Source organism: Rhinatrema bivittatum, chromosome 6, assembly GCF_901001135.1.
Source record: "Rhinatrema bivittatum chromosome 6, aRhiBiv1.1, whole genome shotgun sequence".
NCBI lineage: Eukaryota > Metazoa > Chordata > Amphibia > Gymnophiona > Rhinatrematidae > Rhinatrema > Rhinatrema bivittatum.
In genome coordinates this window covers 108,422,337-108,448,291 of record NC_042620.1, presented here as the reverse complement: position 1 = coordinate 108,448,291, position 25,955 = coordinate 108,422,337, and the positions used below count along the sequence as shown (strand labels likewise).

Genomic DNA, 25,955 nt, shown 5'->3' with positions numbered 1-25,955 from the left:
ACATCCCCTGAATAAAAATGAGACCCATTTTCCACTGTATGGTAAGTACTGAAGCCCAGTGGTGACCTTCGAGACAGTGCAAGTGACACAGAAGAAGCGCACACCACAACTGTTTGATAGAACTTCCTTGATAATAAAGCAAAACCAGACTCAGCTCAAGCCCTGGGATGTGACTTCATATAATATAGAACTGGGACAGTCAACTCATTCTGCAGTTAAATGCTTCTCTGTTAGAAGCACCACATGTTTAAGTACTGTAATTTCATTTCCACTACTCATTAGCTGGCATAAACTGTGATCACACCTCTAGCTCTCACTGATCCTCATTATAGTGTAATTTATTGCAGTAACTTAACCTTAATATATGTGATTACAAATTCAAGTGTAAGCACAAACACCTGCATGTACAGTACATAACAAACTGTGTGTACAATGAAGCACATAGGCACACTGTAGCAAAGAGCAAGCAACAAAATCTTTACATTTATAGTTCACAGTCTTTCCACGCCACCCTCTGATTGCTTTCTCGCTAACCTGCTCTTCTTTGCCTGGTTTCCCTCCGCCTGGTCCCTAAGCATTTCTGGCGTTCTTCACTGTACAGTACGGTAGGAATGCCTGCCTGTATTCTCTCTCATGTGCGCTTGTGTGGACAGTTTACAGTGTAAAATCCCTGGCCACAGAAAATGATGTGCAATAAATTCTGTAATCAGACATAAAACTCCACAGGTAGGAAATTTACACTTATATACATGAATTCCTACAGCCAGGAATTTTGCATGCATAAACTGTCAGCATGTGGGCATAAGAAAAAGAACCAGGGATCAGCTGGGGGCACCTTGATCTCTCTTCAATTTGCAAAAGCAACTAGCTCACTTAATCACCCCGCATGATTTTTTTTTCTCGTTTGTAAATTCTTTATTTAGAATTTTGTGTCACAGACTATACATTCGAGATGCTCAAAGATTAGTAAATGTACAAAGCATTGTCAGCCATGTACAAAAAGTTATCAAGGCTCTTTTTGTAACCTTTTCTGCTATAGTTCTGCTTATTTTTGTAGCTTTAAAGCACAGTCATTTGAGTGAATTGAGGCTCATTTTCTCACACTATCTTCTTAATTAGAGAGGCAAAACAACATGTTAGCTTGCAAAAAAAGAAAATTAATTAAAAGAAAGCCAGGAGAGCAATTGGGCAGAAATGACCCCTTTATAAAGTTTTAAGGTGCAAGCTTTCCGGACCGAGCTCCCTTCATCAGGCAAGATACTGAAAGTGACGTTTCTTATTTAGGGGAGAAGAGGGCTGGCTCAGAATACTAGAAAAGGCACTTAACATTTCATTTGCATGATATTAAAGGGATTAGCAAAAACAGCAGGGATAAACTGGGCTCCAAAATTGCAAAGGTGCTAAGCAAGTGTTACTTCAATTAGGTCAGAGTTGTAAGAAAGTGGTGCAATTGTAGGCAGTCATTCACCAAGCTGCTGTAAACATTACCACACAAATAACAGGTGTTATCTGCAATTCTGCATGTTATCTCCAAAAAATATGGTGCTACGTTTGTATTAAAATATTTGCAAATGCATGCAGATCAGCCCATTGTGGTAAAGTTGCAAGTTGCATTATTTCATTGAAAGTTATCTTCCCCCTGGAGGCATCAGAAGGCTAACTCATGCCTGATGCTCCTGGGGCCTTTTCTTAAAGGGGCCCTGTGGCCCCAAAACCCTCTGGGCCTAATGAGACCCTTTCTCTCGCCTCCAATGCCGCACCCAGAAGGAGCACAAATGTAAAAATGTTGGTTGGTAGCAGCTTCAGCCCCGGCCCCCTGTTCCAAACCCCACCCCCTTTGCACCAAAAAAATGCTCCCACCTGCCCATAACTCCCTTCCCCCCAACTCTCTGACACCTCTTACCCTTTACTTGCAATTCCTGCTGGTCCAAAGGTGCCTGGAGCGCCCTCCCCCCAAGTTCTCCGGGTCCAGTGGCGCCATTTTCTCAATGCTGCTGACCCGCCTCAGGCACATTTTTGCCCAATCACATTTCGAGAATGGCAGCACCAGACCTGGAGCCCTAGGGGTCTCTCCAGGAACCACCAGGACCACCAGGGATTGTACGCAAGAGGTAAGAGAGGATCAGGGACCAGGAGCAAGGGAGCCTCGGGGTGGAAGCGGGGGAATCATTTGTTTGGTACAAAGAGAGCAGGGTTTGGAACTGGGAAGCAGGGGTGAGGCTGGGGTCACAAGTGACTAAAATATAGTTTGGTTTTTTTTACATTTGTGCCACTTTTGGGTACAGCAGGGGATTTTACATCATGGCTGAGGAGGAGAGTCTGGGGGACCACAAAGCCCCTTTAAACGATGTGGTATTCTTCCCAGCTATATTCTGGCACGGAGAAAAATACCATGGGATTCAGAAAGCTTTGGTGCTCAGTACTGCAGGTAAAAGAGGTAAATGGGGTACTCTTCCCTCCAGGGAAAATACCAAGGCTTACCGAATCTCCACCAAGGCTTACCGAATCTCCACCCAAGTAATCTTCTTAACCTTAAATTTTAAGTAATATAATGATAGCTATAGCTGCTGCTTAATTTCTTCCTTCCTCCTCCTCCCCTTTCTTGTGGGGCTTTCTGCCAGTTACGTTACATGTTTGGTCTCTGTTTTTATTGCTAAACGTATACTTTCTTGATTACTGTGTAACAGTTTGCCTTTTCTAGACAAAACTGATTTGGCAACTTTAGTTCATGCCCTTGTTTTAATGCGATTAGAGTTGCAAGATTGCCTTTCACCTCTTTAAAACTGTTGCAGAATACAGCCACTAAGGTGGTTTTTGGGATGTCTAGGCATGATCATGTGATTCCTTTATTAGGAAACTGCATTGGTTGCTGATTGGAGCTACGTTTCAAATCGCACTCTATAGGGTTTGCCCCAATTCTTGGTGAATTTACTAGCATCCTACGAGCCAATGAGATTCCTCCGTTCACCACAGCAGGACATTAAAAGTCCCCCCTCCGTCAGAATGGAGACTGCATTTGCCCAACAGGCATCCTTATTATGGAATTTTCTTCCATTAGGAGCTCAGCTCAAAATTAATTATGAGAAATTCAGGAAGAAAGTTAAGACATGGTTTTTAATCAAGTATATTAATTTCAGGTAAATCCTCAATGTATTGTTTGGAAATCAAGCAGAAGTTTGAATTCTTATTGGGTGTCAAGGCAGGGTGGATCTGGAATTTATGTGTTTTATTTTACATTAGGCCTATATTGACCTATTATATTGCTTGTATTGTAATGGTATATTTATCTGCTTATGCTATTGCTACTGACTTGTTTTATGTTTTACTTTGCAAACTGCTGTGATTTGTATAGAATGGCAGTACATCAAATTTATCAAATTGCAGTTTCTTTTGAGTTATTCAATTATAAACTGACTGAAATACTATATATATATATAATTACTTCTGGTGTATTCTGTGTCATTTGTAAAATTTCTTTGATGTAAAAGGGTCATTTGGAGGGATCTGAAAATACACATGTGAATTTTGAACCTTCTGGTAACCACAACTGAGGTACACTCACTCTAGGAGATGTACCATGGGTTGGCAACTCCTGGCCTTATGATCCACAAACAAGTCTGGATTTCAGGATAATCAAAATATGGTCATTCATTGGGGTATCTTTAAAAAAAATGTATTCAAATCTATCTGGTGACTATTCATTCTGGGCAAACTGAAAACCAGACCTGTCTGTGGCTCTGATGGCTCAGAGTTAGCCTACTCGTACAATAGACTGCACAGAGGATAAGAAAACTAGAACCAAGTTCCAATCACACAGATGTGCAGATGTCAGTTGAAAGATAATTCTTTCCTTTCATGTATGCTTATGAGCTAGAAAGGCTCATTCCATCTTCCCATTACATTAAGAGCATAAGACTTGCCATACTAGGTCAGACCAAAGGTCCATCAAACCCAGTATCCTGTTTCCAGCAGTGGCCATTCATTTAGCTATGTCAGCTTAAATGTTCATTGCTTTCTTTACCCATCCTCACTGACTCTCTGCTACCTTTCAAAAGAGAGTCCTCCAGTTAAACATTACCTGCAGTCAATATACTAAGAGGATATTGTCTTAGTGCCCTCTCCCCACCCCATTTTATTCTCATTTATCATTCCTTTTGCAATTTTTTTTTTTACTCATTTCTACTTTAAGGGAATTGAATCTGCCTCTTTAGTTGTGGCAGCACCCTGATGTTGAGCACGAATCCCCTCTGCCTTTTTCTGGTTTCATGAACATTGTTATATCACCTCCTTATACCATTAAATTCCCTGAGATATAGTTTTCTTGGTTATAGATGTAGAACTGGAACATTCAGTACAGTGGCCAAAACGGCTTGCAGCATAACAGGCCACTGAAGGAGAAAACAAAGGGGGCATGTTTTATCATTAAAAAAAAAAGGGGGGGGGGGGATGAAGCTTTGTCATGAACCTTACAGCAGCAGTGTTTGTTTTCAACACTGTAAAGAGTTGTTAAGGAAAAATGATGTTTTGAAAACAACGCTAGCCTTGTACATTCAGACATCTTTATTTTATACTGAATCTTTATTTTATACTGAACTGATGAAGGAAGCACAGCTCTGGAAAGCTAGCCACAGTGGAAAAGTATCCCCTCCAATGCACTGGGTGACCTTTATTTCTGTGTACACAGGTAGGCTTATTTATTTATTATTTACTTACAGTTCCTTGTAAATAAATACAGCACAGTAAGTGCATTTAAAGATGCAAAGTGTATATCATGTCTACTGTTATCTAACAGTGTTCTTTTATTTCAAATCAGATCCGTACATATGAGGTGTAGATCTGATGTGAAATAAAAGAGCACTGTTAGATATATACAGATGAACATTCTACGGGGTAACTGATATATGCTTTACACAGATTTGCATATATCAGTTATCTGATAGTATGTTCATCTGTATATTTCTCCCTCATGCTGTCTTTTCCTGCTTTTATTTATGCTTTCAATTCAGCCAAGCTTACAGCTACAGCAATAATCACAAATTAAATGAATCTGTTAGTGTTTGCACCCACAGGACCATTCTACCTTCTGCTCAGAGGGAATAAATGTGCTTCAGGCTATTAAAGTCATTTGAGGAAAAAAAGGCTCTTTCCTTTTCATATGCAAAGGACAGAAAATTGAAATTTACATGAGAGACAAATGCCCTGAAATGTGACAGACTTAGCAGAATGCAAAAGACTTTCTAAATTAGCAGCCTCTTTTTGCTGCTGGGTTTTTTTTTAAGTTTGAAAAGATGTATTTTTTTCATTACTCTAAAATACATTATCTGAACTAAACTCCTGGTGTACTCCATCTGTTAAAACTGAACTACCCCTGAATCCCACTGGAGAAATCACCAAGCCTGTGGTGTTCCAGAAATGCCTCTTCCTTCTGAGCAGACATTAAATTGATGCCGTTGGCTAAACTGCATGCACGGAGGAAATAAACGGCAAGTAGTCATTACCAAAGTCAACGAGCTTGACTCCTCCTTCTGTTGTCAGAAGGATGTTGTTCCCCTTGACGTCACGATGAATGATTCGGTTATTGTGCAAATGCTGCAGGCCCTGCGAGCCAAGAGGCAAGGAAAGAAAAGAAATCATTTGCGCCCATATTCAGAAATAATTTCCCTGCGATTAACGAGCCTGATGAAGGCGAGCTGCGTTGGCACGACAGGAACATCTGCCCAGCGATCCACGTGCGCCCCCTGCTGCCACAACAGCAGGCATGTGTCAAGGTTAATGCCACTCGATCAAAACATGAAACGGGTAAGAGGTGAATTGCACCCTCTTCGGTCATTGGACGTTTGATAAGTTTGCCTACCAGGAGAGCCCCATACAGGATGTAGGAGATTAAAGCTTCATCGAACCGCTGGCTACACTTCAGCAGGCTTTTGACGAGATCGGTGACAGAACCTCCATTACACAGCTGTGTAGCAGGGGGGAGAAAAACAGACATAAAACATTCATCTATTAGTCTTTTCTGCTTCTGAATTTCTACTATATCAGGATTCAGCGTAACAAAGAACCCATCCCTTATTCCATTTCTGCTGCTAGGTTCTGCACGCTGTTTTCAATATTTCTAGCTGTTATTAAAAACGGTTATGCTGCTTTTGACAGCAAATGACAGTACAATAAATACATACTATATTTGATGGATTTAGGTAAAGACATCATAGGCAACCGCCTTGAGGCCAAATTTTGGAGGTGGCAAATATGCAGACCAAAAAGGATTCCTGCTTCAGCATGCTTTAGGGCCATATGCTGGCACAGCTTCAGACCATGGACCTCTGCCTATGGTTATCAGAACCCTAAATTGGGCCCAGTTAATGGGGTCCATGTTCTACAGGGCCTCCAACTGGCAATGCTGTATGTTTATATTTTTCAGCCCACGCAAACCCAGACGATTTTCACACACCAGGTGCCAGTGTGAAAGTGTTTGAATCTTGACTTGCTGAGCAGGAAGGCGTGAAGCATGCGTGCGAGCTGTATATCTACTAGGTGAGTGCTTTTCTGAAAATGAAATGGACATGCACAGTTTCCAACCAGGCCTCCGAAACACCCCCTGGAACTCTTTCCCCGGAACACTTCCAAAATTTGCCCCTGAAATGCCCCCCCTCCCCCTCTCCAGAACACTTCCAAAACATTCCCTGGAATGCCCCCCCCCCCCCAGGAACACCTTCAAAATACCCCCAGGCATGCCCTCTCTAACTTCTCCGAAACACTTCCTCCTGCCCCCTCCCCCATCCCAGAATGCCTTTTCTTCTGTGCAGCCCAGAGTGAATGAGATACAAAAGAACCCACGGACTTTCTGGTGGCTAAAGAGCCACTTCATCGGATATGGCTGAAGTAGATGAATAACTATTTTTTTTTTCCCAGGAAAATCTTTGAAAATCTTCCACAATACGATAGTGCATTTATAACTTGCAAGCATACTTTGCAGGTACCTTATAAAACAAAGCTAAAACCGAATGTTCTCACAGAATAATGATTTTCCTTTTGAAAGTAGATTGAAAGATATGGTGTGGTTCCTGCGTTTTCAAAGAATAGACATGCTTTATCATCTAAGAACTTTTTGCTTTGGCAGGGAGACAAAATGCCAGGAAAGATAAGATTAATGTGTCTGATAACTGGGAGGCAACAAATTACAGTTATTTCAGACCTTCACTCTTGTCAACCCTCCTGCTGGCAGGCAAATATAAAAACAGACAGCAGTCATATCTCAGGCTCCGTGGCAAGCTATGCCAGCAGCTGAGCTGAAACATTCAGAGTCAGGAACGCCCAGCTTCTTCGCAGGCACTTTCCATGTATTAGGGAAGGGGATAAAAAGTAAAAATTAGAATCTCTGCAAATGTGTTTTCACCCCCATGATTACTTCATCATCTCTGCCCTTTTAACAGTTGGGAGGAGGGGGAAGGAGAGGGGTTCACTTTGCCTTGAAAAGCCATTTCTATGAAAATGCAAGCATAGAATTTCATTTGCTATCAATCATTTTCTCTTCTCCTACAGGTGTCTTAAAAATCTCCTAGTGACATTCCTTCTGTCAAAAAAAAACAAAGCATGCAGGCTTGTCCACAGTCTCCGTGAGCTCGAGTTCAAATCTATGCTGCATTTTTCTAAGAATTAATCAGCAAAAATGTTGTACATTTTTTGTTATTTGCTTTTGCTCTACATTTGAAAATGTAAACCTCGCCAAACAGCAAATGGCACCGTCTGGCAGCCTAAGGGCAAGCTGTGCAGTTCTGTGGCCAGTGTTTTCTGATTCTGTGACAGATCTGCGGTGCACGAGATATTGCATAGATTGCCGTTTCAGCAGTGCCAATGGCAGGAATAAAATAAATTCAAATCTGGGGGCTCCTGAAGGTCAGCTAGAAACACAGATTGATATATTGAGCTAAGGCGTTTGTGGACCTTGCAGTGTGCAGAGTGGAAGTCTTTCATGAGGGCTCCTCCTCTCTTTATTCCAGACTATGATAAGTATTTCTTTTTGTTTGCTGACAATCTCATGAATTAATTACCCCCTGATGGTCAAAGGCCATAGATAGGTGAGAAACCCAGTGCCGGGACTGGGAGGGGAGCAAACGGGGCGGCTGCCCCAGGTGTTACGGTACAAGGCGTGTGGGCATGTCTCTCTGGGTCTAGCAGTACAGCAGCAGCAACACATACACATCAGAACAGGGGAGACCGCAAAAGCCATGCCCCCCCCCCTTTCTCTCTCTCTCCCCTCCTATGCTCCTCTCCCACTCCCTTCCTCCTGCCTGAGCTACAGCTTGCTTGCAGGGGAAGTTGCATCTTAAAAAGATGTAACTTCCACCGCAAGCAAGTTTAAAAAGGGGCCTAGAACACGTGTAGGCCTTTTTTGCTCATAGATGTGCTTGTGCACCCTTTGATGAATGCCGACCAGACCACGTGCCATCGTCAGGACTCGGGACTGCTGCTGCTGCTGCCACGCCTGGAGCGGAGCTGTAGCTCCCCTTTGAATGTTGGAGCAGATGGTTGGTCACTGTTCATTGCTCTACAGCCAAGCCAAGGTACCTGTGTTACAGGGCGATACAGTAAAACCCGCGGGAGAGCAAGCGCTCCGAGGCGAGCGCCCGCTCTTCCGACGCGCACACAGGCCACTCTCCTGTGCACACGATTTAGTATGCAAATGAGGGCCCACGGTAAAAAGAGGCGCTAGGGACACTAGCGCATCCCTAACGCCCCTATTTGACAGGAGCGGCGGCTGTCAGCGAGTTTGACAGCAGGCGCTCAATGTTGCCGGCGTCGGTTCTCAAACCCACTGACAGCCCTTACTGTATAAGGGGTAAAGCTAGCGCGTTGAAAACGCGCGGCCAAACCCGGGCTAACAGTGCGGTCCACATCCAATCCACAACAATCTCAGATTGACTGGCTATCACCGGAGCGCACCATACTGTATCGGCCCGACTGTGATCCTGTAAAAGTTTAGTTCACAATTGGAAGAGCAGCAACACCTCCTTTCCTCCTGCCTGTTTTCACATCCTTCCCAGCCTCCCCAAATAACAGCTGCAGTATCCGGAGAAGAAGCCTAGCCTGCCGCAGAGCCCATCCCATGGTGGCCGAAGTCAAGGGCCTGAGATAGTGCCTGCCTGTATGTTGCTGCATATGTGAGTGTGAGAGAAAGTTCCAGCCTTTCTGTGTGTATGAGAAAGTGAGTGCCTGCATGCCTGTGTATGTAGGTGTATGTATGAAAGAGTGCCTGGCTGCCTGACTGAGTATCAGAATATGCCTGGCTGCCTGTGTGTGTGTATGTGTGAGAGAGTGTGTGCATGTTTGCATGTGTATGTGTGAGTGAAAGAGTGCCTGGCTGCCTGCCTGCGTTGTGTGTATGTGTATATACGAGGGAGTGCCTGCCTGCGTGTATGTGTATATGAGGGAGTAGCTACCTGTATGTGTGCATATGTATTTGAGAAAGTGCCTGCATGCATGCGTCTGCGTGTATGACAGAGTGCCTGAGTGTGTGTGTATATGAGAGAGTGCCTGGCTGCTTCTGTGTGTATGAGAGAGTGGGTTGCATGTGTATGTGTGTATGTGTGTGTGTCTATGAATAGTACCTGCCTCCATGTGTGTGAGAGAGAGAGTGTGCCTGCCTGTATATGTGAGAGCAAGTGGAAAATGTTTGACAGAATGAATGTATGGGAATGTGTGAGAGAGGATAAAGTTTGTGGCACTCCCCATCCTTCCAATCCACAACAATCTCAGATTGACTGGCTATCAGAAGATCCCAGGAACGGAGAGCAGGAGATATTTGGGGGTTTTATTTGGTGTGTCTGCTGTTTTGAAATATTTTATTGGTGTTTGGGGAAATATTAAAACAGTAATGTGAGTTTTTAATGATTGGAAATTATATTCTTCAGCTATTTTGAAATTATTCTTTTTATTAGTATTGTTTGACAATTATATTTCTTGATTTTATTTGATGTTTTATGAAGAATGGTGGCTCTTTTGTCATTATTGCACTGCATAATACAGTTGGGCATTTTGCAGTTTTTATTATTATTATTATTATTATTATTATTATTGCAGTTTACTTTTGTTTGCAAGTTTCTATTTCTACTTGATGCTCTCTTTTTTTTGTCCTGTAATTGGTGGTGGTCTGTCTGTGTTCTGTCTGCAAAATATTCTGCTAGCACAGGGTGGCCAACTGGTGTTTTGTGAGCTTCATGCACTGGCTGTGATATCTGTGAGTCTTGAGAGGTGGGTGCCAAGAAGGGGTGGGAGTGGGCTGCTGCAGCTGTGAGGAGCCTGTCAGCAAGCTGAAACTTAACATAATGTGGCAGTACAGGAGCAGGAGAAGCCATCACAGGTACTCCTCTCCTGGGGGAGTGTGTCTAAGAGAATGTGTGCAAGAGTGCACCTGCATGTGAGAGTGTGTGGGCTTGTGTATATGCAGAGCATAATTCTGAATATTTGCCTGGGTGCAGAAAAAGCTGATCCCAGCTCTGGGGAATAATCTGCCTACTCTGTGTGTCCGCAGGCTCTTTTACTGGGACTCAATATCACAGATGTTTTCTGGATAGTTTTAAATGCAAACGCAGTACATTTAAGTGGGTCAGACCTTCAGAAACCTTACTTGGGGTTGGTTTTTTTTTTTAATTCTTACTGCACGTTAAGCAGCCTGCAGCAGCATCTCTCAGCAAGATTCCTCTTCAGCTCTGACCAACCTCCCCTCTCATTTGATTTCTTTATTATAGCTCTCTAATTGTTGGAGCCACCTGGATTCAGATGACATGGAGTCCTGATTCAGACTCCGCCCACATGACTCTTCCAGGTTATCTTTTTGTCAAACACCTAGTCCCTTTAGCAACATGGGCTTCCCTGGGACTGCAATAACTCTCTTCATGGTCAGTGACCTTAACTTCATAAGAACATGCCATACTGGGTCAGACCAAGGGTCCATCAAGCCCAGCATCCTGTTTCCAACAGTGGCCAATCCAGGCCATAAGAACCTGGCAAGTACCCAAAACCTAAGTCTATTCCATGTTACTGTTGCTAGTAATAGCAGTGGCTATTTTCTAAGTCAACTTAATTAATAGCAGGTAATGGACTTCTCCTCCAAGAACTTATCCAATCCTTTTTTAAACACTACACTAACCACATCCTCTGGCAACAAATTTCAGAGTTTAATTGTGCGTTGAGTGAAAAAGAACTTTCTCCGATTAGTTTTAAATGTGCCACCTGCTAACTTCATGGAGTGCCCCCTAATCTTTCTATTATCTGCTGCTTTCTGGTTAGGTTTCCACACCTTTCCATTCCTGGAAACACAACCTCCTGCCACCTTTGACTGCTACACCTGCCTTGCATGACTATCACATTCCTTTTATGGTAGTGGATATTTATAAAAACCCATTTCTTTTCCACTAAATGCCCCCAAAATGAAAGAATCCAAAGATACCTTAAAAATCTTACTACTAAGCCAAGTAAAGAGCAATAAACAGCAAAAACAAAAAAAACATGTGTATGTACATACACACACACACACATACACTTTGGGGTGAATTTTCAAATAGTTTATTTATGTAAAATTGGAAGTTACACATGTAAAAAAAACTGAAATCGTGTGGCTAAGGAAAAACTCCTCTTATAGTTAAACCACCACCCCTAGACCTGGGTCATTTTCAGATCACACCCTCTGAACAAGAACGGGACCTAGGAATACTGATTGATGAGACCATCACAATTTGAAAACACATAAATAAATTAATTAAATCAGGATATTCCAAGCTGCAAATATTACATAGGTTGAAATCTTTACTAACATTCCAGGTCTTCCGCACTGTTCTACAAACACTAACATTCTCAAACATAGATTACTGCAACTCCCTATTACCAGGCCTATATACTTCAGGACTTTTAAAACCACTAGTTACTACAAAATGCCTCAGCAAGGCTTTTATTAGAGACTAAGAAATTTGACCATATCACCCCCTCACTAACAGCTCTGCACTGGCTGCCAGTACAATCCAGAATCCATTGTAAAGTTCTTACACTAATTTTTAACATCTTCAATGACAGAAACCCCTGCTTAGTAGGCGTGAATCTAGAACCATACAAACCACAGGGAACACTAAGATCGCAAAACAAAGGACTACTAACTGTGCCTACCATGTGAAGCACACATCTAATGCAAATAAGAGATCAAATGTTTTCCATAGCAGGGCCCATGGTATGGAACTCTCTACCTGAGATATTACATATCATACCAGTCAGAAAGAGTTTCAAATGTGAGCTGAAAACCTGGCTCTTTAAAAATGCATATGATTGAGCAGAAAACATCAATATGCAGAAAACTACAAGATTAAAAACAATGATAATGTCAGAAGAATGAACAATAAGTAATGAGTGATGTACATTATACTAAGACAACTCTCTGACTATTATATGAAGACTATTGATATGGAAACTATCACAAATTACTAACCATGCCCTCTAGTTAACATGTTTTGTTAACCTATAATATGAATGTCGCTCTTGTAAACCGTTGTGATCTTTTGGAACGATGGTATATACAATGAATGAATGAATAAATAAATAAGTGTAACTAGCAGGTAAACGTGTAAGTAGTATTTTGCAAAATCCTGAAGTATGCGAGTACTAGCAGTGTCATGCAGAAAGGTTAAAGAAATAAAGAGGCTGTTTAGGGTATTCTGGGGCAGAGTTCGGTGGTTTGCGCACAAATTGCTATTCTGTAAGCAGTAAATGCTTATACAAATTGTAATCGGATGTCTTTTGTCTGCAGCATTTGGGTGAGAGGTCTGGGTGACAGATCCAAGTTGAAGTGCAAGAGGGTCTAGGTGAACTGGTGACGGTATCAGTGAACAGGTGATTCCGAGTAAATACCCAAGAAAGTATTTTCAGAAGCGAATAAAATGTATACTATATAAAATACCTGCCTCTGCATTTAATTCTGGGTTATTACACATGCATGGTTATAATTATTCTGCATGTAAAATATATATGCATAATTTTATAAAATGGGTAGAAAAAGTATGCATGACCCTGTATTACAAATATATGCATTTACTGAAACATATGTGCTTATTTTCGGGGCAGAAATAGGCAATATTTTATAAACTCTATGGCTTCCCCCACACAGTTTCTAAAATACAAACTAAAGGTGTACACCCCAAAATTAACTGTTTATTGGTTTTGGGATTTTTTTCAATTTTATTTGGTTTGTTCAATTTTTTTTTCAGTTTTGTTCATTTGCCAAACCAATTAGAAAGAAAAGAAGGGGCCAGCAACCCTAGCTAGGCCTGCCTGGACCCACCACTGTACATCAGAACAGTACCGGCCACACCACTGTATCGCACTGGAGTGATATCATTTTGGTGCTGTCCTCCAGGTGCAGGGCACCATTTTTAAAGCACTGAGACTTGGGCAGGAGTGACTTAGGTATTGCTTCCGTCATTTTAGAAGCCAGACCCAGAAAATAGGGCAATTGGGAGTTGGGGTGGTAGCTCCCCAGCACTAACCGAGGAGGGGGGTCCCAGCCATGGCTTCAGTGCTGGGCCTGGCCTGAGCTTAGGCCTTGGCATCAGGCCCTGATGGGCCTAGATTTCGGTGCCACAACTGACCTGGGCCTAGGCCTCAGTGCCCAGCCTAGGCCTTGGTGCTGGTCAGGGCAATTTTTTGGCTGGGAAGGTCCATACAACGTTATAAGAGGCCTGTTTCTTTTTCGAAATGGCACAAATATGAAAATATCATTCAGAATGAACCAGAAATGGCCTCATTCATTGCATTTTTGGTGTTCATTAAAAATGAAAGCATACCTCTAATACTAATAACAAAGCAAGAGAGGCACAAACATCATAATCAAGTAAAGAGAATAGCAGAATGGTGTATATAAAGGAGAAAAATGCACCAAGGTAATAAAAACACAAAATGGATATAGTTAAAAAAAATAAAATGAAACAAATTAAAATAAAATAATTAAATACATACAAATGAAATACATTAAAAAAAACATAAAAATTACAAAAGATAATGTTGACAAACAAAAAACAATCGATTGCAAGGAAGACACCCAAAAATCAACAATATAACTATATCCAGATTTTTTATCTGCCTTCCTTGAAATTGAACTTTGTTTGCTGCCAACATTATTTTGTGTCATTTATTTTATTTTGTCTTTTTTATATATATATATATATATATATATTTAAATTTAAATTTAATGTTTTTACTACTGTGGTGCATTTTTCTCCTTTGTATACACCACTCTGCTATTCTACATCCCTAATACTAAGTTTGGAAAATTGCTCTCTCACACTCTCTTTACACTCACACACACCACAGAAATTATTCAAAGTAATTAATAAGAACATGTTCATTAAGTCTAAATTAAAGTTCATAATTGTACAGCTCAACACATGTTTATACTCAGCTGGGTCTCCATCAGGGACATCAAATCTTTCAAAAGAGATAAACATTTCTTTGCCAGTACATCAGGGTCTCACATATATGAATCAACTTTGTCTCCATTCTAAGCAAGCATTTCAGTGCACAAATTGTTAGCCTAGTTTTTTCATAAATGATAAAAAAGATCCTCATCCTACGCCACAATCATCATGTATTTATTTATTTATAATTCCACACTTCTTAATCTCCACTGCCACCAGGGCCATAGGGATTTACAACATAATTAAAATATTATAATCTTGTATATAATACAAAACAATTCAATAAAAATATCACCCTTAATATACAGTTCATACTGTAAATGTCCAAGCAGAACATTTAAACCGTCATTCTTTTATCTGCTCCACTTAACCAAATTCCACAGCAGAATCATCCACTCTATACCTCTAACCTTAACATATTAAATAAACACCTGCTGGAGTAACCAAGCTTTCACAGCCTTGCAAAAGGTCAAGTAATCAGTTTGGAGCTGAACTTTGCTGGGAAGACTATTCCATAACGCCGGAGCCACGACAGAGAAAGCCTGTCACCTTGTAAACAGAGCCACTTCCTTAGCAGGCAGAACCGAATTCTCGTTCCTAAGGGGTGATCACGAAACTAATGTATCCCCAAGATAATGCAAGAGAAAGGCCCAAGTTATCTTACATACCAGCCTTAATACCTTAAATTTACACATATACCTTCAAAGGAAGCCGATGCAATTGGTTTGTCTGATCAGTGACTTTTATACCTATCCTGAGCTGCCCTAATGAAGAAGCATTTTCTTATGGAATAATTTCATTCATTTTCTTTTCTCATTTACTAATGTGAAAATAAAACATAAAAGAATGTCTCTCTCAGAGAACTGATTCTGCATTAATAAACATAGTAAATAATGTCAGCCTGTCTAGTTATCCAGTCCACTCTACTATGGTCACATCCCAGCTGCCAGATGCCGAGTGTGACCATCTGCAAGATTTCTCCTCGGTTAGAAGAAAATACAAACTCCTCACTAATTTACCTCCAGTATTCACCTTTCCCATGCCTAACCACAGGACTCTGTAATAATCTAAAGAGCCAGCAATACTAATATGGCCCAAACATCCAACATCTTAGGTCTTGCTAGACAGACCCAGCTATGTGAACTCCTGCATTTCCACAGATTTCTAATTATTACAGAACTTGCAGCCTGCCAGACAGACCCAACTGCTAGATTGATTCTATCATCACATTATGATCTTAATAGCTAATACAATAATCTTGGCACTAATTAAATGTGCGCTGGTTCTCAGCACCCATTTTTTAACGCTAAGATTATTTACTTTTAACTTCCGATGCAGTAAGCTAATGATATGCTAATGCATCATAAGTTAAAAAAAAGCATGTAAAATCTGTAAAATGTGCATTTGGTACAGGTCGAAAGCACATTTTAACTAGGAAAGGGGGCGGAGGCATCCCTGACAGCCGCTGCCACCACTTATTGAAATAAATTCTGATTTATCCATCTATCTGGCAGTAGGAAGCAGCCTCCAGATAGACACATAAATCAATACTTATACAGCTATGTGCTGCGGGTCACCACTACTTAACTGGATAAGTACTTTAGATAAGTAGCAGTGAACCATGCCAGATAGCCGTATAAGAACTGACTTATTTGGCTATGCGGTGACTGCTTTTCACTGCCAGATAGATGGTTAAATCAGTATTTATCCAGGTAGGTGGTGGCGGCTGCTGGCACTTACCCAGAGAATTTTTAAAACTTTTAAAATCTTTTTTCATAGCGCTGGAAACTTAACTCCAGCTCCAACCAGGGGTTAAGTTCTCAGCGGTAAAAGATGCACTGGCCAGATGCAGTCTCTCTGCATCTTGGAGGGGTAATGCTTAATGCTTTCATTTGCATGGGATTTTCCATGCAAGGGTGCCAGGCAGTACTCCTGTTTGGAAACATGGATTTTCTGCACAAAACAACTCCTTGCTGCATTGGCAGTAAACTTTGCCATCAGAAAATGCACGTTGAAGTGCATGCAGCTGAACGCACCTTTCTGCATTGGCCTGATTACTAGTGAGCCTCCCAGAAATCTTGCATAGCCTGCCAGACAGGTCTGTTTACCTGAGAGCCTGTGTTCCTGGTAGGACTTCATAAGATGCAGCCTGTAAGACAGACCCAGCTGCTAAACAAACTATGCTTTGGCAAGATCACTCAAAATGAGGGAACTTGACTATAACTTATAGCAGGTGTGAAGAATTTCATTACGCTCTTCAGACCTTCATCAGCACAGGACAGAGTCATCTAGGATGCATTAGAATTAGGGCATCCCGACAGTGAGGTTCCAATAATTAGAAAAATAGTCCAAGTGCCTGTAACTAAAAACTCACTTGAGCTAAAAAATTCTAACATCCCTATCAATTAAAAAGCAGAATGAAAATACAAACAAAAAACAAACTTTGAAATGTTTGTATGCTAATGCCAGAAGTCTAAGAAGTAAGATGGGAGAATTAGAATTATAGCAGTGAATGATGACATAGACTTAATTGGCATCTCAGAGACATGGTGGAAAGAGGATAACCAATGGGACAGTGCTATACCGGGGTACAAATTATATCGCAATGACAGAGAGGAGCACCCGGGAGGAGTTGTGGCGCTTTATGTCCGGGATGGCATAGAGTCCAACAGGATAAACATCCTGCATGAGACTAAATACTAAATTGAATCTTTATGGGTAGAAATCCCTTGTGTGTCGGGGAAGACTATAGTGATAGGGGTATACTACCGTCCACCTGGTCAAGATGGTGAAACGGACAGTGAAATGCTAAGAGAAATTAGGGAAGCTAACCAAATTGGTAGTGCAGTAATAATGGGAAACTTCAATTACCCCAATATTGACTGGGTAAATGTATCATCGGGACATGCTAGAGAGATAACATTCCTGGATGGAATAAATGATAGCTTTATGGAGCAATTGGTTCAGGAACCAACGAGAGAGGGAACAATTTTAGATCTAATTCTCAGTGGAGCACAGGACTTGGTGAGAGAGGTAACAGTGGTGGGGCTGCTTGGCAATAGTGATCATAATATGATCAAATTTGATTTAATGACTGGGAGAGGAACAGTGTGCAAATCCAAGGCTCTCGTGCTAAACTTTCAAAAGGGAAACTTTGATAAAATGAGAAAAATTGTTAGAAAAAAACTGAAAGGAGCAGCTACAAAAGTAAAAAATGTCCAAGAGGCGTGGTCATTGTTAAAAAATACCATTCTAGAAGCACAGTCCAGATGTATTCCACACATTAAGAAAGGTGGAAAGAAGGCAAAACGACTACCAGCATGGTTAAAAGGGGAGGTGAAAGAAGCTATTTTAGCCAAAAGATCTTCATTCAAAAATTGGAAGAAGGATCCAACAGAAGAAAATAGGATAAAGCATAAACATTGGCAAATTAAATGTAAGACATTGATAAGACAGGCTAAGAGAGAATTTGAAAAGAAGTTGGCTGTAGAGGCAAAAACTCACAGTAAAAACCTTTTTAAATATATCCGAAGCAAAAAGCCTGTGAGGGAGTCAGTTGGACCGTTAGATGATCGAGGGGTTAAAGGGGCACTTAGAGAAGATAAGGCCATCGCGGAAAGATTAAATGATTTCTTTGCTTCGGTGTTTACTGAAGAGGATGTTTGGGAGGTACCCGTACTGGAGAAGGTTTTCATGGGTAATGATTCCGATGGACTGAATCAAATCACGGTGAACCTAGAAGATGTGGTAGGCCTGATTGACAAACTGAAGAGTAGTAAATCACCTGGACCGGATGGTATACACCCCAGAGTTCTGAAGGAACTAAAAAATGAAATTTCAGACCTATTAGTAAAAATTTGTAACCTATCATTAAAATCATCCATTGTACCTGAAGACTGGAGGATAGCAAATGTAATCCCAATATTTAAAAAGGGCTCCAGGGGCGATCCGGGAAACTACAGACTGGTTAGCCTGACTTCAGTGCCAGGAAAAATAGTGGAAAGTGTTCTAAACATCAAAATCACAGAACATATAGAAAGACATGGTTTAATGGAACAAAGTCAGCATGGCTTTACCCAGGGCAAGTCTTGCCTCACAAATCTGCTTCACTTTTTTGAAGGAGTTAATAAACACGTGGATAAAGGTGAACCGGTAGATATAGTATACTTGGATTTTCAGAAGGCATTTGACAAAGTTCCTCATGAGAGGCTTCTAGGAAAAGTAAAAAGTCATGGGATAGGTGGCGATGTCCTTTCGTGGATTGCAAACTGGCTAAAAGACAGGAAACGGAGAGTAGGATTAAATGGACAATTTTCTCAGTGGAAGGGCGTGGACAGTGGAGTGCCTCAGGGATCTGTATTGGGACCCTTACTTTTTAATATATTTATAAATGATCTGGAAAGAAATACGACGAGTGAGATAATCAGATTTGCAGATGACCCAAAATTGTTCAGAGTAGTTAAATCACAAGCAGATTGTGATACATTGCAGGAAGACCTTGTGAGACTGGAAAATTGGGCATCCAAATGGCAGATGAAATTTAATGTTGTTAAGTGCAAGGTGATGCATATAGGGAAAAATAACCCATGCTATAATTACACAATGTTGGGTTCCATACTAGGTGCTACAACCCAAGAAAGAGATCTAGGTGTCATAGTGGATAACACATTGAAATCGTCGGTTCAGTGTGCTGCAGCAGTCAAAAAAGCAAACAGAATGTTGGGAATTATTAGAAAGGGAATGGTGAATAAAATGGAAAATGTCATAATGCCTCTGTATCGCTCCATGGTGAGACCGCACCTTGAATACTGTGTACAATTCTGGTCACCACATCTCAAAAAAGATATAATTGCGATGGAGAAGGTACAGAGAAGGGCTACCAAAATGATAAAGGGAATGGAACAGCTCCCCTATGAGGAAAGACTAAAGAGATTAGGACTTTTCAGCTTGGAGAAGAGACAGCTGAGGGGGGATATGATAGAGGTGTTTAAAATCATGAGAGGTCTAGAACGGGTAGATGTGAATCGGTTATTTACTCTTTCGGATAGTAGAAGGACTAGGGGACACTCCATGAAGTTAGCATGGGGCACATTTAAAACTAATCGGAGAAAGTTCTTTTTTACTCAACGCACAATTAAACTCTGGAATTTGTTGCCAGAGGATGTGGTTAGTGCAGTTAGTATAGCTGGGTTTAAAAAAGGATTGGATAAGTTCTTGGAGGAGAAGTCCATTACCTGCTATTAAGTTCACTTAGAGAATAGCCCCTGACATTAGCAATGGTTACATGGAATAGACTTAGTTTTTGGGTACTTGCCAGGTTCTTATGGCCTGGATTGGCCACTGTTGGAAACAGGATGCTGGGCTTGATGGACCCTTGGTCTGACCCAGTATGGCATGTTCTTATGTTCTCATGTTCTTAAGTGTTCGGTTCACCCGCTTAGAGGCCAGAGAGGAAGCCATGGCAAACAGCTATTAGGGAGGGTAAGACAAACAATGAAAACCTGATTCTGAATTTGAGAAGGTTGGTCTCAGGAAAACAAATAGCTGCAAATGTGCTTATAAAGAGCATTTCAGGGGCGATTTTCAAAGCTATTTACACGGGTAAAGAGCGATTTGCCCTACCTCAATGCAGCTTTTTCAGGTACATGTTTTGGGTGAGAGTAAAAAACAACACACTAGGGGTGAACTTTCAAAAGGTTGTGTGTGGAAAAATTGGCATGTTTGCATGTAAATAGCATGTACATGTGCGCATAGGTCTTATGATCAAACAGTCACGCATAAATAAAGGTTCACGCGCAAATATACACGGAGAGTCTGGGCGTTCTGGGGCAGGGCCAACATATACACACATAAGTTGCTATTTCAAGAGTCACTTATGTGTGAAGATTTGGCAACTTACTCATGATGTTTCACATCTGCTAATCATCTTGTATATGTGATATCAAACCTGTTTATACTGTATTATTGGCTGAGCGGGAGGTCTGAAAGAACCGGGGGGAGTTCAGGCTGAAGAAACAAGAGGGTCCCACTGGCCCAATGACCTGGAGATGGACTGGGTGAACTGGTGAAGGAATCGGAAAACAGAGAAATTTCCTTTATGCTTGCATGTTAGAAAATATACCAACTTATATTCATAAATAGGGACTTACATGTACATTTAGTCCTACTTAATTTTCCCATGTAAATGATCTGCACATATAATTTTTAAATTGACTGGAAAAATATGCACATTTTTTGCATCATATACGCATTGAATGGTTTGGCACCACTTAGCCGGATAAGTTGCAACTTATCCGGCTAAGTGGTAGCATCTAAAGCTATTTAGCTGGATAAGTCTCAAAAAGCACTACTTATCCAGCTAACTTATTTAGCCGGATCAGTGGTGGGGTTTTTTTTTTTTAAGACTTATCTGGATAACTTCATTATATATTTGTGTGTTTTCTATATATACTTTTTGCAGGGTAGATTTATGCATATTTTATAACTCACGCATATGATGCGTGCTGGTTATAAAATACTCCAGTAGATCTGCGTGATGCCATATACACACGTATATGGGGCCCCGCGCAGTTCTTTAAAAGTTAGCTTGTTAGATTGCATTCTCAAGTCTACTTGAAGTATTTTCCTTACAAATTCTACCTGTGCAAAAAGCAGGTGCAAACATCTGTGCATACTCTGCACCTACAGCAAGTATGAAAGAGAAAGTTTGTATGTAAAAAAGTACCTGAGGACTATGCCCCAAAGTAGACAGTCTGAAAACGTGGCCTCTATAATGAGGCGTTTGTGGTGAGCTGGGCTCCGAGGAGTGGAATGTAGAGCTGTAAAGAGGGGGAGGGGGTGGGGAAGATTGGGAATTGTGATGCGAACGTGTTTACATCTGTACTGTTTTTAAACATGTGAAAACTTTAGTGCTGTCGAAAAATGCCCTTCCCATCTTCTACTATGATTTTTTGAAAATAGTGGAAACAAAAAATTCCCCTAAATGAATATTTTGATGCCAGTTGAAAGATAATATTCTGAAAAATATTAATTACTATTGTGTGTAATTTGGAGTTTTAAAGTGTTTTAAATGCGTTATCATCTTATTATTATATATGACGTGGATTGTAATCAGCTTAGAGCAATTTCATTGTATGAGATGGAATAGAAAAACTTTTAAATAAATACATTTTAAATAAAATAGTACAGGAAATCCCCTTCAACTCCTAATGGAGAAAAGCACTGATTCTACCATCCGCACAGCCTGAGGTAATTAAAATAAATCTTTAGCAATATGCCAAATGTCTGTATATCAGAATATTTAAACATACGAATGTTTTTTTGCTTTCAAAAGGTATCAATATTTTTTTTCTGTTCTCTGTTGTCCCATTGAGTTTGATTATTCTTGTAACTGAGCCTGTAAGCACAGCCCAGATGGGAAGGTGAGCATTTGCCCCATTATACTGGAGTTGCTGTTATTTCACCCTTTCTAGGGATCCTCACTCTTGGTTAGCACTGCAATGGGCGATACGTTAATCTTATTGGATCTTGTGTACACTTTTAGGTCAAAGGCTAAGCAATTAAACAGCAATCAGCTCTCTCCAGGTGATGGATGTGGCAGTCTAAAAACAACTTGAATTAACATAGGATGCAGAGCAGTTTATGACCGCGTCGTAGGTGGTCCCCCAAAATGAAACACTATATCTGCCCTTGACATTCACCTCACCTGCTGTACTTTACTTTATGTCACTGCATCAGCACGAAGCTTCTAAGACTATTTAGCAGAACTATTTTTCTGCCATTGCCACTTCTTTCCTGATGACTTCTAATGAAAGATCTTCCATTCAAATACCGAGTCAACTATTCTGGGAAACCAGAGATGTCTAAAAATGATTGCAGAGTGGCAAAAGCTGAGTGTCCCCCAAGTCAGCCCAGACACCTTTCTTGCAACATGAGAATATCGCCAGCTAGTCACACAGCTCAGGAATGTTTGCAGAATCGAGGCCTGATTGAGCTCGATCTAGCGGCGATATGGAACTTGCCTGAGCATGGCAGCAAAATCAAGATAATTACAGCAAATGAAACATTTTTATATTTTCTCCAAGCCAAGTAATTTGAAAAAGTGCTAATGTCTGAAATATGCATATAGATACATTGTAATTGCAATTTGCAAACAATAACATTATCATAATTGCTGTTATTTTAAGACTTAATTCTTAACATTTAAAGAAAGGTCTGATTGGTACAAGGGGTGGGCCAGAGCTCTCAGTTTCCTGCGGCAGTTCAGGGATAGATTCTATAGCAAGGCAGAGAACATTCTGGGCTGGTTCTGCAGCACAATTCCATAAATTTGAATATTAAATAATGATCTCTCTCTTATGTGTCTGGTTAACTTATTTTGCTCATTTTTTAGTTTAGTTTTGGTTTTTTTTGGGTGATGAAAATGGATCTTAATTACTGGTGCAGGAAAGGGAGGAAGGGGAATCAGTTTGGGGACTACAAATTGTATAAAACGTTTTTTCACCCTAATTTCATCTCTAATCAGCCAGCTTGAATTACGTCTGGTATAGCTCACCATAAAATCTATTGTTTTACTCCTTTTCCCCCACTTTCATAGCCCAGTACAACTCTACATTCCATATCTGGGCTGTACGGCATATCCCTTGTTGCTTGAGTGCTGGCAGGGAGTTTCCTCTAAAGCTAAGCTTCAGCATCACTGCTGCCCCAGCTGATTTTCACCTCAGCGGCAGCAGATGTCTTTGCCTCCCTCCACAGAACCAGAGTGCATCACTTCCATGGCACACCTGAGCCATACCAGCCCCTGTCGCACAAAACGCAGGTGTCTATGCCACTGCGGCCAAGCCAAGGGGCTAGCCTCGCTCAAGTCTGTTTTTAATGAAGACGGTACTGAGGTGGAAGCTTACCTCGAGAACCAGCCAGAGCTGTCCTCCCACAAACTGATCTGCTTTGTAAAACATTCCATAAAACTTTACAACATTGGGGTGGTTGGAGAGTGATTGTAAAATGTTGTACTCTGCTTCGATTTCCTCATCGATGTCCTAGATGAAAAGATAGGTTCAGTTCATACATCGCATGCGGTAATAGTCAAATGCAAGGACTAAGGCCTGGATTCATCGCTGAATGATGAATCCAGCAAAAACGGGGGGGGGGGGGGGGGGGCGGTGTCTTCGCTGCCAGATTTCGCACCAAATAGCACCACCGTGAAAGGTGGTGCTATTCGTCGCACTACTGCCGACGATAACGTTGGTAATGTTTTCGCCAGCAGCGAAGACACCGCCGACTCCTCCCTTCCCCCCCCCCCCACCCTGACTGCTCCCCTCCCCACCCCAACTCCTCCCCCTCCCCCTAATTATCATGATATCACATGCAAAAAGTCCCTTTTCGCATGCAATATGGCCTTATCGGATGCGTTAGGGCCCTAACGCACGCGATAAAGCTTTAGTGAATGACCCTATAAGGTTGTTACCTCACTCAGGGTAACCCAGCCCTGGTTTTGCCCTGTTGCACGCATGGAGTTATAACTCTGATTTCCCTGAGAAAAGAAGGATTATATTTCCATGTGCGTAAAGGTGCAAACTGATAATTCCCATGAGGCAGGCACATGATACCAAAACATGGTGCCCACATTGGGACAGCTTGGTGGATTTTTTTTCTTTACAGCAAGGACAGTTAGTGGAATTTGTAATCGCTAGGTAGGATTAATTGATTTTTTTTTTATGACCTATGTTTCGTACAACAAGTACATTCTTTGAATTATTTTTTGGGTGGTTACACATATGATTTGAAAAAAGAAAAGAAGACTTTTAGGGACTGTGGTGGTAAATAAATATAAAATAGCATTAATACATCAGCAATCGGATATTGATCTTCATGCTGGTAACGATTCCCACTACAGCAAAGTATCTTTTGCATTTATGAACAGCAGTTTCATATCTTTACAGCTGTGGTTAATCATTTCCAACCATTGTTTTATTTGCAGTGATAGAAAAGCAAGTTTGGATCAGTCTGATAGTGTTGCCCTCTCACCCAGGTCAATCCTAACAAGGACTAACAGAAGTATCTGATAACAGGCTAAGGAGAAGCATCATTAGATTTCTTTTGAATTTTTTTCTTGTATTTGCTGTAATGCATCATAAATAGTTTGATATAAACAAATCATGAAACTTGTGAAACATCCATTAACATAGAAAATCACAAATAAATTGGGGCAGAATTGAAACCTTGCATTAGAAATGTAACAATTCCCTTCCCACCGTCCCAGTATGAATGATTTAAAAAATATATATTCTAGGGAGGGATGGTTCTTAACCCATATTCAGAAAGGATTTTTCCCTTTCCTCTGCCTGTGGAAAGAAATCTTCATTGATTTACCAGTTTTCTCCCACAGGCACAGAATAAGAGAAATCCTCTAGCTAACAAATTCCTTTTATGTCAATTCATTTGAATACATAAAGCCAGTGCACCACTAATTCTTTTTTTTTTTTCATCTTTGCTCCTGTATCATTTGTTGATCAATCCATTCCCTTCCAGGTTCCAGCTATTTTCTATTTACTTATTTGTTTGATTTTTAGATCTACTGCATTTTGGTAAACATATCAAAGGTATTGACTATGAACATTTACTGTCTGTATTGGTTCATCTCAATGGCAACGTCAGGTTCCTTATATATGTCCAAATTTACAACCCATCACACCATTCCTCAACTTTCTAGAAATAAACCAAGAGTTCTGTATATAACAACTTTCTTTGTAACAGAGCTAAAAATTACAAAATAAACGTATGAAGGGGATGGTAGTTTTATATAGAAATGAAACTGATACTACCAGTAATCGGTCTCACGATGTTGATATAATCATAAACTACCAAACACCTTCCTCCCTATAGTGTTCATATCTTTTTTAGCAAAAATTTTTTTAAAGCTCCAATAGTGAAATAAAATATTTTCTTCAGATGTGCAAATGCTTAATTTCCTTTGCAACATCCAGCTTGCGAAGGTTTATATTCGACATCAAAGCACAATATGTCTTAATAGATGAAGAATCGGCATAGCTGTAAAGGAAGAGACATCCCCTGACGAAGGATTTTGTCTGAAACATGGCCTCGTTGAGAGGGCAGTAAGATGATATGCTTTGATGTCGAGTATAAACCTTCGTTAGCTGGATATTGCAAAGGAACTTAAGCAGAGGCAACGGTTCAATAAGAGAGCGTTAAGTTTGCACATTTAAAGAAAATATTTTATTTCACTATTGGAGCTTTAAAAAAAATGTTGCTAAAAAAGCTATGAACACTATAGGGAGGAAGGTGGTTCGTAGTTTATGATTATATCAACATCGTTTCATTTCTATATGAACTACCATCCCCTTCATACATATATTTTGTCATTTTTAGCACTGTTACAAAGAAAGTTGTTATATACAGAACTCTTAGTTCATTTCTAGAAAGTTGAGGAATGGTGTGATGGGTTGTAAATTTGAACATTATTAGGACACCTTCTGGTGGTGA

The 25,955-nt window shown here is 40.7% G+C and overlaps 1 protein-coding gene across 1 annotated transcript in view; it reads right to left on the bottom strand.

Moving 5' to 3' along the window:
* Nucleotides 1-25,955, bottom strand: part of LOC115094651 (myosin-IIIb-like) — a 62,901-nt gene that overhangs the window by 22,118 nt on the left and 14,828 nt on the right. Inside the window, exons 2-4 of the mRNA XM_029607901.1 lie at nt 23,357-23,491; nt 5,855-5,959; nt 5,499-5,598 (exon numbers count right to left, since the gene is read on the bottom strand). Coding sequence (XP_029463761.1) covers nt 5,499-5,598; nt 5,855-5,959; nt 23,357-23,491 — 340 coding nt within the window. The remainder of the gene's footprint in view (nt 1-5,498; nt 5,599-5,854; nt 5,960-23,356; nt 23,492-25,955) is intronic.